Here is a 19,932-nt window from a genome sequence, read left to right as displayed (position 1 = left end):
GTAAATAATCAAAAACTGTAAAAGAATTATGCAAGAGGTACAGACAACCAATCAATTTCAATCCTTTAAAAACATGTTTACAGAAGCTATTATATTACTTGCATAGCCCAGGTACCTGCTCAACTCATTTTTCTTCTGAAAAACTAGGTTAGGGCCCAGTTTACTACGGTTAGATGCAAAGTTTCTCCTTGTTTTTCAATTTAGTAGAAAGAGCATTTAGCTAGTACAAGTGATCCTAATGTTTTTAATTTATCAAGTGCGATCCAAACTTTTACACTAATATAATTTTCATTATCTTACTATAACCTTTTTCATACAGTCATTGACCATTTTTGTTACTTTGAAGATAAATGTATTTTTAGGCCTACAGTTAACTTTGTATCCCCCTACATGCATGTAAGGGGATGCAAACCTAACCCTAAATCTAACATATTAATAATTCACATTAAGCTAATACAAATGTTTTTTCATCATTTTTGCACCCCACTGAACATCAAAGTTTAAAAGAAGACAGAGGACAAGTCAACGTTCATCAGAGTTTGAGGTGATAACAGTACTCATCAAAACAACAAACTATAGCATATTTTTATATCTTTTTTATTTCATCATTTCATGATTTACTTTACCCCAAAGTGCAAGATGCAATAGGCAGTATTAGGAGCTCAACTCTTAATTATAATAATAACAAAAATGACATTAATTTACATTTGGTCATTTGGTAGATGTTTTTATCCAAAGGCAGCAAAAGGCAGCAAAAATCTAGCAAAAATCTAAGTCAAGGAGATTCAAGTGCGAGAAAGAGCAGAAAAGTTGTCTTTTTTTTAATAGATTTAAGTGCATAGGAAGATTTTTTTCTTCTTTTTCAATTAATAATATGAATTAATAAGTAATAGATGGATATAAATATAAGGTCATTTATGTCAGAAATAACCAGAGTTTGATCTTCACTTACTCCTCTACAACAATAGCCCTTTGAGTGCAAATAGGTTGAAAGGCGCTATATAAGTGCAGACCATTTATCATTAAAAAAAAAACATTTCCATATTCATGTTATAGAATATGGAATATTAAAAAATAGAAGGTCATTTTATTGTTGCTGTTCTGCTGATCAAACAGTCCTGCTGCTGCGGCGTTGATTGTGCAGAGAGATGAATAAGCCTTTGCACTCGTCCAGGTCTACCACGAGCTTGCTTGCTTCAGGTCGATCCTCTGGTTTCACACTCAGCATCGAATTTATGATGATGTACTGCAAAGTTAAAAGAAAGATAAAGAGCGATAAAGAACAGCTAAGACACGGGTCATTTCAATCAACCAAACTACAGTAATTTGGGATTTCCACTTCATAGTATTCCCAACAAAGGAAATAACCTAAACACAGGTTTTTATTAGCAATATCTGAACTGTACTATATTGCAAGTACTTTGTACATTAAGAAAAGTTCAATGTACCTCTTTATAAAAATTGCGACAAAACCCCTGGGGAAATATCTGTCTTCTGGTTTTGTCCCAAACCTGAAATTTATGGGTTGATAAGAAAGGAGAACACACACACACACACACACACACACACTAACCTGCTCAGAAATTCACTGCTAAACCTTAAAAAAAAAATTAAAAATCTAAAAGGTTTGTTACTTTTGACACTTTAATTTGACAAAATAATTAACATAATGCATTATTAGCTACAGATAATGACAGGCTAAACAACTCACCATTTGTTTTTCATGAGCAGTGGAGAGTTTCCAGAGAAGCTCAAAATATATCAGCCCCAAAGCAAATATATCAACTTTTCGGTCATAATCCTTTTCACTTTTCTGTTGTAAAAGAAAGATACTGAATAAAGAAAACATCAACATGTATTAAACATAAGTGATGCTCATGCAATCACCTTAACCAGCTTAAGAGTTCATTAAGCCATTCTGACCGCTACTTATGCTTTTGCTCGGAGGCACATGGGACAATTTATATATTGGATTGAATCTGACAATAACTTATCTAACCTGCTCAGGGGCCATGTATGATGGGGTTCCTTTGCACGCCGTTCTTTCCATCAGGTTCTCATCATTGTGATCATTCTCAGTAGTGACCAGACCGAAGTCTCCAATCTTCACTTTTTTATTTTCTCCAAACATGATGTTGGCAGGCTAACCAGAGGAATGAAAGACTCAAAAAGGTTTTATCAATGGTGTGCTATATTAAGTAATCTTATCTTGAAGTTAGAGTGGAGTTTACTAAGTTACATTTTAAACTACAAAGCCTGAAACAATATTCTGAAAGACTTAATGGTATGCAGTTAAACATACCCAAAGTATAATTTAAACAGCTAAAGATGGAAAATTTGTTGTAAGGTTTTTGCAAAATATTGAGCTTTTTCCCCCCTCTTAAGATTTTCTTGTGCAGTTTTCATAATATATACGGACAGGAAGTGTAGGGAGGAAGAGAGGGGTACGACATGCAAAAATGTCCCCCAGCCATGTAGTATACACACAAGCTAAAATAAAAATCTGACTTTGATTTTAATTTTGATTCAAGAGAATTGTTTAAATAATACAACAAAGGCCAAACTAAACAAAGTTGAAGACGTGTCCTGCTAATTAAAGGAAACACTTATAAAAACCCACTATTTAAATTTAGGATATTATATTTATATATATAGAACAAATCTGTTATTTTTATTCACATCTGCATTGTCATTTCTACAAAAGTTTACATAAGGTGAAAAATGATGGTTGCTTCTTACAGTTTAAATTACGGATGTCTAGATCAGGTTTCCTTTGGCCTCAATCCCGATTCATTATTGACTTAATCTTACCTTCAGGTCTCTGTGGATGAACTTCTTAGAGTGAATGTATTCAACTCCACTGACTATCTGCTGAGCGATGGTCAGACTTTCTTCTCTTCTTTTATGCAAAGATTTCTTAACACTCTGAGCATTCATCTCATCTATCCACACTTCAAGTGTCTTGGTGTCACACAGAGCCATCTGAATATAGAGATACTCTTCACAAGAAGTAGTGTTTGACCTAAAAATATAAAAACCAAAAAAAGATTTCAAAAAATGGTGAAATTATGTATCTTGAGTAAAAAAAGACTTCAGGGAGTAATTAAGACTTACGGTGAACTGCTGCAACTGTCGTCTGAACCGTCCCATTCGTGTCCTGTATCCTCCATCCAGCACGAATAATACCGAACAATGTTACTGTGGTCCAAGTCTGACAAAGCCTTGACCTCTCTTAGAGCTTTGTCTTTCCTAAGATTAAAAAAAAAAAAAAAAAAGTTGAGTTAAAACTTCCAAAATCATTTTGCACTGCATCTGTAACTGATAAAATAAAAAACATTGTAATAAAAAAAATATTAAAAACTGAATATACGACTTACTCTGTGCAGGGGACAATCTTTATAGCATAGTAATTGTTCAATAATGTATGTCGTGCCTTGAAAACACGACCAAAAGCTCCATTGCCAAGTTTCTCGAGGAAGTCAAATTCAGATTTTTTACTGTCAAAACAAAATGTTTGAATAGACAACATATAAAGTAAACTTGCTCATGTAATGTGTTATTTTTCCATACCTGTATATCTTTGTTTTGGTTAATGGCATCTCCATGGGACTGGCTCCTGTTTCAACTGTCTTTATACCCTTGATAAGCGAATTCAAATCTCGATTTAGAAAAAATAAACAAAAATAACAAACAAACAAATGAAAAAAAAACAAAAACAACCATTTCGATTTGTGATGACCTTTTTAGGGCAATGTTGACTCAGGATTGAGCCCCTGCAGACATAAGTTCAAAGGCATTTAAGTGGCCTTAGTAGGTTTTAGTCGAACATTTATTATTAGAGGGTAGATTTTTGTATAGGTTGACAATTAGAAAAAAAGTGATAACAAACCTGAATCTTGGAATGGTTTGATGAACTGTTGAAAACAACCGCGTCACTTGTCCCACTTTTTGATTCCCCATCATGGAACTCCCTTTGAGAACAACAATTTTAAAAAGTTAAAGTAAAATACGGTCGCAAGAAAAAGTAATGTCCGTTTACAAGTTCCTATTTTCTGCATTAATTGGTTATGAAATGGGATATAATCTTCACCAAAATCGCAAATATTAACAAGCAATATTTCTAAGCTGATTAAAAAACACCAATCATGATCCTTGGTCTTTAACGAACACATCTATTCAACATAAAACGTGATGTGGGAAAAAGTAATAGCAACAGTGTTTTAATAACTGGTTGACACATCTTGTGCAGCAATAAATCCAAACAAGCTTTTCCTGTAGCTGTGGATTAGACCTGTGCAACATTCAGGACGAATTTTGGACCATTCTTTCTGAAAGAACTGCTTCATCTCAGCCATATTCTTAGGACGTCTGGTTCTCATGAGGTCATTCCACAGCATCTCTACTGGGTTGAGGTCTAGGCTCTGACTGAGCCACTCCAAAAGGAGAACTTTCTGCCTATAACGCCTTTCCGTAGTAGAATTTCTTCAGTGTTTATGGTTATAGTCCTGGTGTATCAGCCAGGTTTCTTTTTGCGTCATTGAGCATTCTGTAGTGAACTTGCCTATGCAAACCCACCTCTATGGAGAGTAGCTATAGTAGGATATCATCTCCCATAATAGACAATATGTCCAAAGTCTAAAGTTAAAGGTCTTCTGAGACAGTTTTTTTTACAATGTATGACACATCAGCTGATGCTACTTGTGACCAGCACAACACTGTTTAAGTATTTTTTTAAATTAAGGTAGCACTAAACCCTACATTCAAAGTTGTTTCATTTATGGGACTCCAGGTTTGGTAACACCTAACTCTAGTTGAAGTTTAGTGACAGCAGAAGCCTAGTCTTGCCATTACTTTTTCACCATTACTTTGAATGTTTAATAGGTGTGTTAAATAATGACATAATGCAACCACAAGGGGGCATGAGCCAGTGTCTTCTTGTGCCACTCCCAAGTCTGGATAAATGCAGAGGGTTGTGTTAGGAAGGGCATCCAACGTTAAACACATGCCAAATTTAAAATGAAAATCATGACTTCAACACCGAATCTGACTTCCATACTGGATCGGTCACAGCCTGGGTTAAAAACGACTGCCACCGGTGCCTTTTACCTACAGGGTGTGGGGTGAAATTGGGCTAATGTTGGTTGAAGAAGGAGAGGAGGAAGGCGTGTTTGTAGGCAGAGAGGGAAGAGAAAAGCCAAGAGTGTAGGACTGACAGTAGCGACTTTGAATGTTGGAACTATGACAGGGAAGGCTAGAGAACTGGTTGACATGATGAGGACTATAAGGCAGAGCAGAGGACAAAGTGGTGGAAAAAGGAAGAAGCTTCAGGAAGGAGTTGAGACAGGCTCTGGGTGGTCAGGAAGTGCTTCCAGATGACTGGACAACTACAGCTAATGTGATCAGGGAGACAGGTAGGAGGGTACTCTGTGTGTCATCGGTAAAGAGGAAAGTGGACAAGGAGTGTATAAAGAGAAACTTTAGAAAAGAGAAAATTTGTACAGTTTGGTGAGACAGAGATAGAGATGGGAAGGATATACAGCAGGTTAGGGTGATAAGGATGGAAATGTATTGACAGGTGCCAGGAGTGTGATGGGAAGACAGAAGGAGAACTTTGAAGAGTTGATGAATGAGGAAAATGAAAGTGAACGAAGAGTAGAAGTGGTGACTGGTGTGGAGAAGGAAGTAGCAATGATTAGTAAGAGTGAAGTGAGGAGGGGGTTGAAAAGGATGAAGAGTGGAAAGACAGTTGGTCCTGATGACATACCTGTGGAATTAGGGAAGTATCTAGGAAAGGTTGCAGTAGAGTGTCTGACTAGTTTGTTTAACAAGATCTTGGAGAGTGAGAGGATGCCCGAGGACTGGAGGAGAAGTGTACTGGTGCCGATTTCTAAGAGCAAGTTAGATGTGCAGAGCTGTGACAACTACAGAGGAATAAAATTGATGAGTCACACAATGAAGTAGTGGGAAAGAGTAGTGGAAGCTCGGCTAAGGTCAGAGGTTAACATTTGTGAGCAGCAATATGGTTTCATGCCTAGAAAGAGTCCAACAGATGCAGTATTTGCTTTGAGGATACTGATGGAGAAGTACAGAGAAGGTCATTGGGAGTTGCATTGTGTCTTTGTAGATTTAGAGAAAGCGTATGACAGGGTGCAGAGAGAGGAGCTGTGGGGTTGTGTGAGGACGTCTGGCGTGGCAGAGAAGTATGTTAGAGTGGTGCAGGACATGTATGAGAGCTGTAAGACAGTGGTGAGGTGTGCTGTAGGTGTGAGAGGAGTTCAAGGTGGAGGTGGGTCTGCATCAAGGATCAGCTCTGAGCCCCTTCTTGTTTGCTCTGGTGATAGACAGGCTGACAGATTAGGTTAGAGAGGTGGAGGTCTACTCTGGAAAACAGAGAAATGAAGATTAGCCGCAGTAAGACAGAATACATGTGTGTCAATGAGAGGCACCCAAGTGGAACGGTGAGGTTACAGGGAGCAGAGGTGAAGAAGGTGCAGGACTTTAAGTACTTAGGGTTAACGGTTCAGAGCAATGGAGAGTGTGGAAAAGAGGTGAAGAGGAGAGTGCAAGCAGGTTGGAACGGGTTGAGAAAAGTGTCAGGTGTGTTGTGTGATAAAAGATTATCAGCAAGAATGAAAGGGAAAAGACAGTGGTGAGTCCAGCGATGTTGTTCAGCTTATAGACAGTGGCACTGAAGAAAAGACAGGAGGCAGAGCTGGAGGTAGTAGAGCTTAAAATGTTGAGGTTCTCTTTGGGAGTGACGAGGATGGACAGGATCAGGAATGAGTACATCAGAGGGACAGCTCATGTTAGATGTTTTGGAGATAAAGTCAGAGGCCAGATTGAGGTGGTTTTGACATATTCAGAGGAGAAACTGTGAATATATCGGTAGAAGGATGCTGAGGTTGGAGCTAACTGGCAGGAGGTCTAGATGAAGACCAAAGAGGAGATTTATGGATGTAGTGAGAGAGAACATGAAGTTAGTTGGTGTAAATGAAGAGGATGCAGAGGATAGAGTTAGATGGAGGCACATGATTGAAAAGGGAACAGCCGAACGAAAGGGAACAGAAAGGAAAAGAAGAAAGAAGTTAAATAAAGACGCTTATACGTTTAGAAATATTGTGTTTGTTTATATTCGTGACTTTGGTAAAGATCAGGTCAATTTTCACCATCAATTTATGCAGAAAATGCAAACAATTCCATTGCTTTTTCTTGCGACTGTATTTTGCCATTTTGATCTGACACTCTACCATCAAGCAGTGTCTTACTGTCTGCTTGAAGATCCGGACAGCTTGGCTTCCGTACCATCTTCAGAGACAGCTGAACAGGAGGACACCTGAAACAAAGTTTTTTTTAAACTGAGATGGAATTTTTCAAATATCACATTGGTTTACATATTCTATGATTAGGGATTTCAAAATAAAAAGCAAAACTTATTATCCCTAAGGAAATAATTCTGATGACGAGGCTTTGTTGCAACTTTGTTGCCAGTCATATTTTTTGTCTCAACCCTGCTAACAAATTAGCAGACTAAGGTAGATTCTATAGTTATAGTGGACTTTTATTGTTGTATTTCATAAAACACCACAATTGTTTATGACAACATTGTAACACAATTTTCTCCCTTCACAGCAACCATCTCTTTACCTACAATGTTTGCAATTTTGCACTTTTTTACTTACTAAAGAAGAAACTGTTGTGTGTTAATACTCACCTGTGTCGTTTTAGTGCCACATACCTCATGAAACACAAGCTTGGCTTTTTCCTCTTTAGCACCCCTCACTGGGTGTGGGTGTGGGGTATCACCAACCACAAAACTACAATCATAACAAACATTTTTATTTTGTGGCTTTAAAATGGTTACTATCAAGACAGCAGTGAAAATTGTTGCAGTGTGAAGACTTACGTTGTAGCATTATTTGTCTTCATTTTGGGTGGCTCCACAGCTTTCATAGGCACGTTGTTCTTCTCACAATATTCCCTGAGCAAACCTACATCACTGGATTTAGTGATTCTTTTTGCCACATGTTCTGTCTAAAAAGATAAAACCATCTTTTTAGCAACTGCTGCCATTTTGCAGGATCGACAAAAAAGGTAATAAAACATGCTTTTTGTAGAGACTTCCAATTTCAATACTTGGTCCAACATGCAGTATTAGTAATCTTACCACTGGTCTCTGATTTTCCTTCTCACTCAAACATCGAAGGGTATTTTTGGCTGCATTCTGCTTGGCTTCCTGATGGTTCTTCCCTTCACCAATGGAAAAGTATTCGCCATTTATCAATGTCCTTATCATGAATCTGATGAAGAATTTCATTTATAGTAAACTATAGTAATTATACTTACAGCCAAGATGACTTGAGGCAGTGATGATGCCACAGGAAATAAAAAAATTTAATTTATAAAATGTTTTTATTCAGCTTTCAGTACACAAAAATACAGTTTATGGATAGTTTAGATGTCTAAGACATGAAGTTGTAGAGGAACGTGCATGAAGGTTGCCACTAACAGTGGTGGATGAAATACTCAAAAACTACTACTTTTACTTGAGCAAAAAGTACAAATAAACAAACAATAAAATATAAGTATCCACTGAAATTTCTACTTATGTAAAAGTAAGTAAGTAAGTACATGAATTTTTTTTACTTAACATATTAAAAGTACTTCACAATTTTATTCTCTGTCCTTTCCTGTGGACCAGTGCTTTTATAGGTTTGGGTGGACATTAATGAATTAATGGCAATAGGCATAAATGTTGAGTTGAAGCTGTTAAACTACCAGATCTGACGCCCTTTTCAGTTTCACTTTGAAACTACTCATGTCGAGTGAGAAGATGCAGGCAACGGCAAGTTCAAGTTCAGGAAGCCAAAGAGTAAAACTACTGCATACAAGCTCACTTTGAGTACTGCTGACATGTCAAATAAGTCTTTTAAATTAGACCATGGAAGGAGAAAAATGGAAAAAAGTAACGTGATTGTAACGCAACTTTTAATAAAAATGTAGTGGAGTAAAACGTAGAGATATTTGCTCTTAAATCTGGCGGAGTAAAATTCAAAGTAGGCATTATTAAATCTACTTAAGTAAAGGACACATAGCTAAAACAGTTTTTTTCAACCACCCGCTGGTTGCTGCATGAAGACGTCTGTGTGAACTAAAGTTCTGCAAAAAAACCTTGGAATGTGGGGGGGGGGGGGGGGGGGGGGGAGCATTTTGTTTATTGGGATTCTCGCGGTGGGCTAACAAGCTATCATAACACGATTTTTTTTAAAAATCACCTTTTGCCGGAGCCTTCTTCCCCCGAAACCGTCTGATATTTCACCTCCAAGCCTGCTTTCCGTGCATGCGCCTTTAGTTTAGTTGTGTACTTTTTCTTTCCCATCCTAAAGCACCAAAAACTAAAAACCGTGCGAGACCCTTCGTTCAGCTTCTAGCACGGTGGCAGCTCACATACATTTAAAAATTCCGCACAATATGACGTCGACGCATTGAAGAAGAAAATGACTGCTTCCTGTATAATGAGATGGCGCATTACCGCCATCAGCTGCTGTGGAGGGATTTCAACTTGGTAAATAAATCAAAAGATGATCCTCTCTGCATTTCTTGCTCACACTCATTTAATAACCACGGACGTCATTATTCAGAAAACCATATTTTACCATAGGATTCATAGCTCAAGTACAGATATTCATGTGTTCTATGTCTTGGTGGGAAATTGAGTAAAACACTGACAGAAGTTTACTGTCACATCATTTGCATCGCTGACATTCAAGTCATATCTAACATCTGTTCAACGTCTATTACACATATTATTAATATATGAATACTTCAACAAATGAAAAAAGATACTGTCATGTTACTCATCATCATATGCTCACTCAGACCCTTAATGTGTGTGTGAAAAATCAAATCTTTTACTCAAGATAATCACATTTTTCATCAAAAACATTCACATATAACATGCATTCGGAGAAGGTGGATGTAAAAATAACAGACATTTTTAAAAAAGTATCTGAAGTTTTTATGTTTATTTACTGTATTTCTAAAGTGTTACATTTTACTGTATAGTATGTGTTGTCAAATTTTATTAAAAGTAAAGCTGTACCTTTAATAGAAAATATAAAATGAACATAAAATATTTGCATATTTGTCCAACCATGATACACGATCACTGTTTTGGATACTAATATCAGAGTAAATCATTTGACCCATCTCCCCAGTTAACCTGACACAACTCAGACATCCAGGGATGCTCTGTTTACCTTTGCAGTTCAATTTAGAATTAAAGGTATGTCCCTCCAAAAATACATTATATTTAATGTCAATTGTTCAGAACAAAAAGACTCTGAAAGGTATAGTCAGGCTTTTTCACAACAGTTACAGAAGAGTCCCTCTACACACTGACTGGCAAGCTGCCGACACGTGTACTGTAGATTAAAAAATGTAATTAAATAACCATTTCTTCCATGGATAAGCATCATTTTATTTTCCTACCTAACATACAGTAGGCTTTTCCATACAAAAAAAAAAAGTACAGTTTACCAGCGTATAGGTGCTGTTGATTACCTGGCACAGGCTTAAAAAGTCAAAAAGACAAATGTGAATACTAAAAGATCATGATAAAAGTTACTTTTTTAAAAAATGAAACCGTTCCATTTGTTTCATTTAATGCTTATAAAAGCCAGTATACTTGGTGAGAGTGGACCTGCTGTAGGTGTATCTCAGAAATAAAGCGCTCTGTAGCGATCTCAGGTTAAAGTGCTATGCAAATGCAGTACGTAAACCATTTTCTTTAAAAAAAAAACAGACTACATTATATTAAATTATTTCATTTTTTTTCCTAGGAGTGGTCACAAGCCCTTGAGATGTTCAGACAGTTGAATTTTGCTGAAGCAAATTCCTTTTTGAGTTAATTTTCTTGAGTTCTGCCTTCAGTGTAGTTGCTTCAGGTCGGTTCTCTGGCTCTTTACTCAGCATCGTCACAATCAATTGGTTCTGAAAAGAACAAAAAAGGAGATAGGATAAATACTGTCACACTGGAACATTTCGGGGGTAACACGGCCACGGAATCCTTACACAGACTTTATTCCGGCAGTTTATCAATGTAACATTTTTTCAACTAATGTTTTAGATATTAGAGAGTTTAAACACTTTAACAGCACTGTCCATACAACCCTGTATGTCACAACTTCCTGCTCCATCATGAATAACTGTCTCCCTGTAGGAAATATTGTCTCATATGGCAAGTAAAATGGTTTGGTTAATAAGAATATGGTTTGTACCTCTGGGAAAAAATGCAGTGAAAACTCTTCGGGTAACTTCTGATGTCTAGCATCCTGCAAAATCTAAAATTCATGAAGAGAAATATAAGGATGAAATAACACCTAATTTCAAGTTGTGCTCTATAGATTTTTTGAAAATCAATACAATAAATATAGGACAAATTAGATGATTAGCAAAATGAGTGCTGTCTTCTCTGCTATCTAGAGTATGATTTGCTTTTGCTACAAACTACACTGAAAAGAAATCAGCTATGGGTGTACTTCTTTTTCTTATTTGTATATTTTAGAGTAGGCCTATATAATATGAAAACAGTGTCTTGGGAAATTATTTCTGAAGATCAAATAACAATTTTCTATTCGTCATACGAGAGACTCACCTTTGCTCTTTCATGGTCAGAAGAGAGTTTCCAAAGGAGTTCGAAAAATATCAACCCCAGAGCAAAGATGTCCACTTTCCGGTTATAGTTCTTCTCATTCTGAGACAGAATAAAAAGACATTAATAGCAAAAGCCACTTCATCTGCCTGATCTCTAAAATGCAATAAAACCTAAAATGTCTGTAACATCTTAATTTTGTCTAACAAAAGTACAAGGAAAGGATTTTCAGTGTTTTTATTGGTAGTTTGATGATTGCTACACACTCAAAAATGTTGGGACAGAGGCAAAATAAGAAAAATATATCCAAGTAACACTGTTGTAGTTGATTACAAAATTAATAGGTTATTTGGTAACAGGCCAGGGTATCGTGTTCGGGTATAAGGTCTAACACCAAAGGCTCAGTTTAGAAGTTTTAGAACTTTTTTAGAACTACTGAGAACCTTCCTAGAGTTGCAGATGGATCACCACTGTACTGCTATTGCTTTTCTGTGTGTGTCCCTACGGGTGTCTCTGAAGACAATTTGACAACCAACTTATACAGTGAGTAGCAATTGTAAAGCCATTTAGATAAACCTATTTCCTTAAACAATAATAAAGAAAGTTGTGTTATTGTCAGTATAGACCATCTCACTTGTTCTGGAGCCATGTAAGTTGGGGTTCCTCTTGACACTGTCCTCTCTATCAAAGGATAGTCCGAATCATCTCTGGTGACCAGACCAAAGTCCCCAATCTTCACTTCTCCACCCACTCCAAACATTATGTTTGCAGGCTAACCATTCAAAAGAAACAAACAAATGATTTTGTGAACTTAAATATATGCTGGTTTCATAGTCATAGTGTTTTTTTTATCTTCTATATCTACCTTGCCTTAACCATACACTGCATTGTCTGGTCTCACCTTCAGGTCTCTGTGGATGTGATTCTTCGAGTGAATATATTCAACTCCAGAGACTATTTGTTGAGCAATGCCTAGACTTTCCTTTCTTCTGCTGGAGTCCTTCGGAACCTGAGAGTTCTTCTCATTTATCCACACTTTAAGTGTTTGGATACATAACTCCATTTGTATATAGAGGTACTTTGCAGAGGAAAGATCTGTAGACCTAGAAAGTAAGAAGAGCAAATGTGATTTCGTAATTTACCTTTAAGCTTGCAAAAAAGACTAAAGACTAAAGGTATGTGTATAGGACTTACTGGGAATAGCTGTAACTGTCATCTGTAATGTCCATTTGGTATCCTGTATCCTCCAACCAGCAGTTGTAGTATCTGATAATATTTTCATGTTGGAAGTCAGACAATGTCCCCGCCTCTATAAAAGATTTTCTGACACAAGAAAACAAGAGTAAACAAAATGCTGTACATGCATGTACACTGGAACCTTATTCCTGCTTACTTACTCTTCACAGAGGACAATCTTTAAAGCATAATCCTTTTTCAGTATTTTATTTCTTGCTTTGTAAACCCGACCAAAGGCTCCATACCCAAGAAGGTCCAAAGGCTCAAAATCTAAAATAAACCTGCCAAAATAAATGCAATTGTTCAGGCAAAAATATAAAAAAGCATAGACATTTCTTGAACATCAATAAGTTTAAAAGAGGTCTCTAAATAAAATACAAATTGCAATGTTTTTTATACCTAGACTGGGTTGATGTCTCATTCTGACCATTCCTCACATCCTTGTCTTTGGCAGCATCCTTAGGGAGTATATGAATAAAACAGACTTAGAATTGTGAACCCTACTCTGACTATTAATTGTATACTCTTTGACTCTTCGAGGCCACGAGTCCCTACACAGCAAAACAGCAAAGTAGTATATTATCTGGGATGTGACTGTGGCTTGTCAGTAATCTAAAGCTGTTTTTCCTTGACCAAACTTTCTTACTTTATAAATACTAGCACTACTCTTTTGCTGTACATACACTGCAAACAGAATATGAAGATGACAAATTGTCCAATTATTTTTATACCTCAAACATTTAGATTTTTTATTACTTTAAACAACTCTACCACAAAGCCCTGTTCTTCTTTTCCTTTCGCCAACCCCAAAGCTTTTTTGGCATTCACTGCTACTACAATTCCCTCACAATCAGCTGTTTTATCTACTACTGACAGTATGATTAAGAGAGAAAACAAGATTTTTAAAGTGGTAAATATTATCGAGTCGCTTGTACTCACTGGATTGAGTTGTGCTGATTCATGGGACTTCCTACAAGAATACAATGAGTACCATGAGTACAGCTTGTCCACTATTTACCTCTATATTCTGATGTCTTACTAATCCCATTAAGTGCCTTACAGTGCTTCTGATGAAACTGTGTCAAGTGGTACATCATCCTCAGACTCTGTTGATCTGATAGATGCCTGAAATAAACAGAAAAGAAGCTTGACATAATATCGAACAAAATTATCGGATGTAAAATTTTCATTTCAGTGGAATTATTTCAAAGATAATTTCCCATTGCTGCCACTAGTAGAAAGTCTGAGATATGACCACTGTCTTGTCATTGCCATAGCTATTTACGAGCTTTGTACTTCACTTGTTAGGTAGCTTTGACTAATGTCTGAATACCAAATGATTAAATGTACATTTGAAAATGCAGGGCAGTAACTACAGCCCTCTTCTTCTTCTTCTTTTCCTTTCGGTTGTTCCCTTTCAGGTGTCGCCACAGCGAATCATGTGCCTCCATCTAACTCTATCCTCTGCATCCTCTTCATTTACACCAACTAACTTCATGTTCTCTCTCACTACATCCATAAATCTCCTCTTTGGTCTTCCTCTAGACCTCCTGCCTGGCAGCTCCAACCTCAGCATCCTTCTACCGATATATTCACAGTTTCTCCTCTGAACATGTCCGAACCACCTCAATCTGGCCTCTCTGACTTTATCTCCAAAACATCTAACATGAGCCGTCCCTCTGATGTCCTCATTCCTGATCCCGTCCATCCTCGTCACTCCCAAAGAGAACCTCAACATCTTAAGCTCTGCTACCTCCAGCTCTGCCTCCTGTCTTTTCTTCAGTGCCACTGTCTCTAAGCCGAACAACATGGCTGGTCTCACCACCGTCTTGAACACCTTTCCTTTCATTCTCGCTGATACTCTTTTATCACACAACACACCTGACACTTTTCTCCACCCGTTCCAACCTGCCTGCACTCGCCTCTTCACCTCTTTTCCACACTCTCCGTTGCTCTGAACCGTTGACCCTAAGTACTTAAAGTCCTGCACTTTCTTCACCTCTGCTCCCTGTAACATCACCGTTCCACTTAGGTCCCTCTCATTTACACACATGTATTCTGTCTTACTGGGGCTAAGCTTCATTCCTCTGTTTTTCAGAGCAGACCTCCACCTCTCTAAATTTTCCTCCACCTGCTCCCTGCTCTCACTACAAATCACAATGTCATCCGCAAACATCATAGTCCATGGAGATTCTTGTCTAACCTCATCTGTCAGCCTGTCCATCACCAGAGCAAACAAGAAGGGGCTCAGAGTTGATCCCTAATGCAGACCCACCTCCACCTTGAACTCCTCTGTCACACCTACAGCACACCTCACCACAGTCTTACAGCTCTCATACATGTCCTGCACCACTCTAACATACTTCTCTGACACTCCAGACGTCCTCATACAATACCACAGCTCCTGTCTCGGCACCCTGTCATACGCTTTTTCTAAATCTACGAAGACACAATGCAACTCCCTATGACCTTCTCTGTACTTCTCCTTAAGCATCCTCAAAGCAAATACTGCATCTGTTGTACTCTTTCTAGCCATGAAACCATATTGCTGCTCACAAATGTTCACCTCTGCCCTTAGCATAGATTCCACTCCTCTTTCCCACAACTTCATTGTGTGGCTCATCAGCTTTATTCCCCCGTAGTTGCCACAACTCTGCACATCTCCCTTGTTCTTATAAATTGGCACCAGTACACTCCTCCTCCATTCCTCGGGCATCCTCTCACTCTCCAAGATCTTGTTAAACAAACTAGTCAGAAACTCTACTGCCACCTCTCCTAGACACTTCCATACCTCCACAGGTATGTCATCAGGACCAACTGCCTTTCCACTCTTCATCCTCTTCAACGCCCTCCTCACTGCACTCTTACTAATCTTTGCTACTTCCTGCTCCACACCAGTCACCTCTTCTACTCTTCGTTCCCTTTCATTTTCCTCATTCATCAACTCTTCAAAGTACTTCCATCTTCCCATCACAGTCCTGGCACCTGTCAATACATTTCCATCCTTATCTTTAATCACACTAACCTGCTGCACATCCTTCCCATCTCTATCTCTTTGTCTGGCCAATCTGTACAAATCCACCTCTCCCTCTTTAGTGTCCAACCTAACATACAAGTCCTCATATGCTCTTTGTTTGGCCTTTGCCACCTCTACCTTCACCTTACGCTGTATCTCCCTGTACTCTTGTCTACTCTCTTCAGTCCTGTCAGTGTCCCACTTCTTCTTAGCTAACCTCTTTCTCTGTATACACTCCTGAACTTCCTCGTTCCACCACCAAGTCTCCTTGTCCGCTTTCCTCTTTCCAGATGACACACCGAGTACCCTCCTACCTGTCTCCCTGATCACATTAGCTGTAGTAGTCAAGTCATCTGTTATTTGGAGCACCTCCACACCACCCAGATTCTGTCTCAGCTCCTCCCTGAAAACTACACAACATTCTTCCTTTTTCAACTTCCACCACTTCGTCCTCTGCTCTGCTTTAGTCCTCTTCATCTTCCTCACCACTAGCATCATTTTACACACCACCATCCTGTGTTGTCTGGCTACACTCTCCCCTACCAATGCTTTACAGTCACTGATCTCTTTAAGATTACAGCGTCTACACAAGATGTAGTCTACCTGAGTGCTTCTACCTCCGCTCTTGTACGTCACCCTATGCTCCTGTCTCTTCTGAAAGAAAGTGTTCACTACAGCCATTTCCATCCTTTTTGCAAAGTCTACCACCATCTGACCTTCTGCGTTCCTGTCCTGAACACCAAACCTGCCCATAACAGTCTCATCACCTCTGTTCCCTTCACCTACATGCCCATTGAAATCTGCACCAATGACCACTCTCTCACCTCTGGGGATGCTCTGCATCACTTCATCTAACTCACTCCAGAATTTCTCCTTCTCTTCTAACTCACATCCTACCTGTGGGGCATAACCACTCACAACATTGAACATCACCCCTTCAACTTCCAGCTTCAGACTCATCAACCTGTCTGATACTCTTTTCACCTCTAGAACATTCCTCACCAACTCCTCTTTCAGAATAACTCCTACTCCATTTCTCTTCCTATCTGACCCATGGTAGAACAACTTGAACCCTGCTCCTAAGCTTCTAGCCTTGTTACCTTTCCACCTGGTCTCATGGACACACAGTATGTCCACCTTCCTTCTCTGCATCATGTCGATCAACTCTCTAGCCTTCCCTGTCATAGTACCAACATTCAAAGTCCCTACTGTCAGTCCTACATTCTTAGCTTTCCTCTTCTCTCTCTGCCTACGAACACACCTTCCTCCTCTTTTTCTTCGTCTTCGACCAACAGTAGTCCAATTTCCACCGGTACCCTGTAAGTCAACAGCACCGGTGGCGGTCGTTGTTAACCCGGGCCCCGACCGATCCGGTGTGGAAGTCATTGTCACGATTCGCATGTTTGATTTGGCATGTGTTTTATGTCGGATGCCCTTCCTGCCACAACCCTCTGCATTTATCCAGACTTGGGACTGGCACAAGAAGACACTGGCTTGTGCCCCCTTGCTTAAACATTTATGAAAAATTATATTTAAATGAAAGCTGTACGTTTATTAGGTCCAACCTAGAAAGAAAAAACAACAACACTTTCACAGTTCAGCTATTGGTGTTCCTTGGAATCATGTTTCTATTTGGTTTCTTCATATTTCTCACCATTGTTCCTAACACAAACACAAACACAAACACACACACACTTAGGCTGCCTTTCACCTTCCTTCGCTATCAGACATGGCCCCACGCAGCTGCAGCCTATTCAATACAACCAACCCCACTTTCCAACTGTCTCTGAAGATGTGCTGTTTCTCTATGCTCTAGTTCATGTCAACTGTTCAGCACCCTAGGGCCTTGTCATGCTATAGCTTTTTCTGTATTGTTGTAAATTAGTTTTTGACTGAGGGCTTTTACTGCATTTTGCTTTTTTTAGTCACTAGTTTCCCATGTTTGCTCATAGTCATGATGGTCCACAGTAAACTTGCCCATGTTTTAACCACACTTCTTTATGATTTGTGTCTTGTATTTGTTTGCTTATGCTCACCGTGTTTGCTGTCACTCCTATTTCTAATGTTTTAAGAGTAATGCAATTTGTTGTGAACTAATGCATCATACAGAAAGGTTTCTGAAATGATGTTGCTTACGCTCACTATCATAAATGAGATACTTTTCTCTCAGACAGAAACTGAATATTACAACCCTTGATGTAGGAGGATTTACTGCCTACTGCCAAACACTATACAGTACTGTTTTTAAGTTGTTAAACCTACTAGAATGGACTTATAACTGTATATTTAAGGAAAACAAAAGGAATAGAAAATGTAACATACCTTACTGTCCCAGTCTGGCTGTTCTTGAAGAGCGCACCAAGCAAGCTGTGCTGCATTTTGTTTAGCTTCTTTGAAACTCTTACCCTCGCCGACGGGGTAGTCCTTATTGTCAATAGTTAATTTGACAAAAAATCTGTTTTGTGATTTGAGATAGAATAAATTAGAGAATCGATTTAATATTTAACACTGTTTACAAATTAATATGAAGAGCCAACAGTGACTGTATTGTCAATTTAGGTTAAAGATTCAGAAACTCACTGAAGGTCATGAGGTGGACCACATGTTCTCTCTAAATTATAAGAGGGGAAGCGTCTGTTTTTCTGACAGTAGTGATTGATGATTCCTTGAAAATTGTGTTTTGATGTCTCCTCTTGTTGACCTGATGCACCACTGAATTCCTCATCTCCTGTCTTGTAAAACATACAAACATGCAAAAAATAGGATTTTATTATGAATTCATGATTAGAGTGTGGTGTGTATTTTTAAATCAACATTTATTACGATAGCACAGTCAATAAAAAAAGTTAAATCTGCAAACATGCATTACTACTCTGTAGTTATGTTGCAATATATCCCATGATTTATGGCAGTTCATCATGAACTAAAGCTTTTTTCTTCCTTAGCTTTTCCATTTTTTCCTCTTTAGAATACAAACATTGACACATGCAATAACAGAATAAAGATGTAATCTTACAGAAGTAGGTGATTCCTCCATCAAACCATTATAGGCATTTTTAGCTGCGTTCTTTTTAGCTTCTTTCTTGGTCTTCCCCACACCACAAGGATATGCTTTGCCATTCACGACAGCTTTTATAGTAAATCTGAGGAGAAACAACGAGACCCTTGTGTGCGAGATAATACAGGAGGTCAAAACTTTAAAACCACCTCTTTTTTTAATGCACTCCAGTACTACTGCACAAACCACTTCAACCTCAATAATAAACACAGTAGTGCTATTGTCACCTGACAGTTTCAACTTCAAAACGGAGAAATTAAAAGATTGTAAAGGTAGAATTCATGGCAGAGCTGCTGTATTGGATTGTGTTCAGTTGTACAGGTGTACCTAATAAAGTGGCCTGTGAGTGTATGTGAACATCACAGTGATCATTATTTCCTCTGTAATCATTATTAAAACATATGCCATCACATTTTCACTAATACGGCTATAAACAAAAACGTAACTAGTTTGACATTTCTACTATAGATGCATCATCAAACACATTACACATTACATTAAATCGGCGCTGTCTTCACGTCAGTCGCACATAACTTCACAGTAAATCCAACCAGAATTATTGAATCCACTCACGTTTTCAAGTGGTCAGGTCCCACACTGTCAACGTCCTCATATTTCACCACCGACCGCATCTTATGTGCGTACTCGTTTAACTTAGCTACGTAGTCTTGAGGTTCCATGATAAAACACTCAGCAGTCACCGTCCACTCAAATAAGAGAAAACGACCGAGCAAAGTGTCACAGTGGGTCTGTCGGCTGCTCCTTCCGTGTTTTCCGCCCTGGTCTCTTTCGATTCAGTCCTTTCCACAATAAGGTTTCGTTTTCCTGGTAAATGGTGTCATCCAGTGTCCTCTTTAAGGAGCAACTTTATATTACTCTTGTCCAAAAATGCACTAGAATATACAATACAGCAGAACTGCTGCAGTAAATCGGTGTCCCCCTCCTTACCTGAAAATAGTATCCCTGTTTTTC

The 19,932-nt window shown here is 38.5% G+C and overlaps 1 protein-coding gene across 1 annotated transcript; it reads right to left on the bottom strand.

Annotated features, from left to right (window-relative positions):
• Positions 1 to 612: 612 nt before the first annotated feature.
• LOC137133217 (uncharacterized) lies at positions 613 to 19,758 on the bottom strand. Its single transcript, XM_067517025.1, has 28 exons — positions 19,534 to 19,758; positions 18,919 to 19,045; positions 18,483 to 18,634; positions 18,225 to 18,357; positions 13,947 to 14,011; positions 13,826 to 13,856; positions 13,286 to 13,344; positions 13,048 to 13,167; positions 12,845 to 12,973; positions 12,552 to 12,753; positions 12,285 to 12,422; positions 11,654 to 11,752; positions 11,277 to 11,339; positions 10,870 to 10,989; positions 9,273 to 9,424; positions 8,165 to 8,297; positions 7,904 to 8,031; positions 7,736 to 7,814; positions 7,266 to 7,333; positions 3,890 to 3,971; positions 3,571 to 3,638; positions 3,378 to 3,497; positions 3,115 to 3,249; positions 2,812 to 3,022; positions 2,000 to 2,143; positions 1,712 to 1,813; positions 1,449 to 1,511; positions 613 to 1,246 (listed from the first exon to the last, which is right to left on the bottom strand). The coding sequence occupies exons 1-28, from the start codon at positions 19,638 to 19,640 to the stop codon at positions 1,109 to 1,111; spliced, it is 3,168 nt and encodes a 1,055-aa protein (XP_067373126.1). The 5' UTR covers positions 19,641 to 19,758; the 3' UTR covers positions 613 to 1,108.
• Between the last annotated feature and the right edge of the window lie 174 nt (positions 19,759 to 19,932).

Source organism: Channa argus, chromosome 1 (assembly GCF_033026475.1).
Source record: "Channa argus isolate prfri chromosome 1, Channa argus male v1.0, whole genome shotgun sequence".
Lineage (NCBI taxonomy): Eukaryota > Metazoa > Chordata > Actinopteri > Anabantiformes > Channidae > Channa > Channa argus.
Note: the sequence above shows the minus strand (reverse complement) of the source record. Positions and strands in the feature narration are given on the sequence as shown.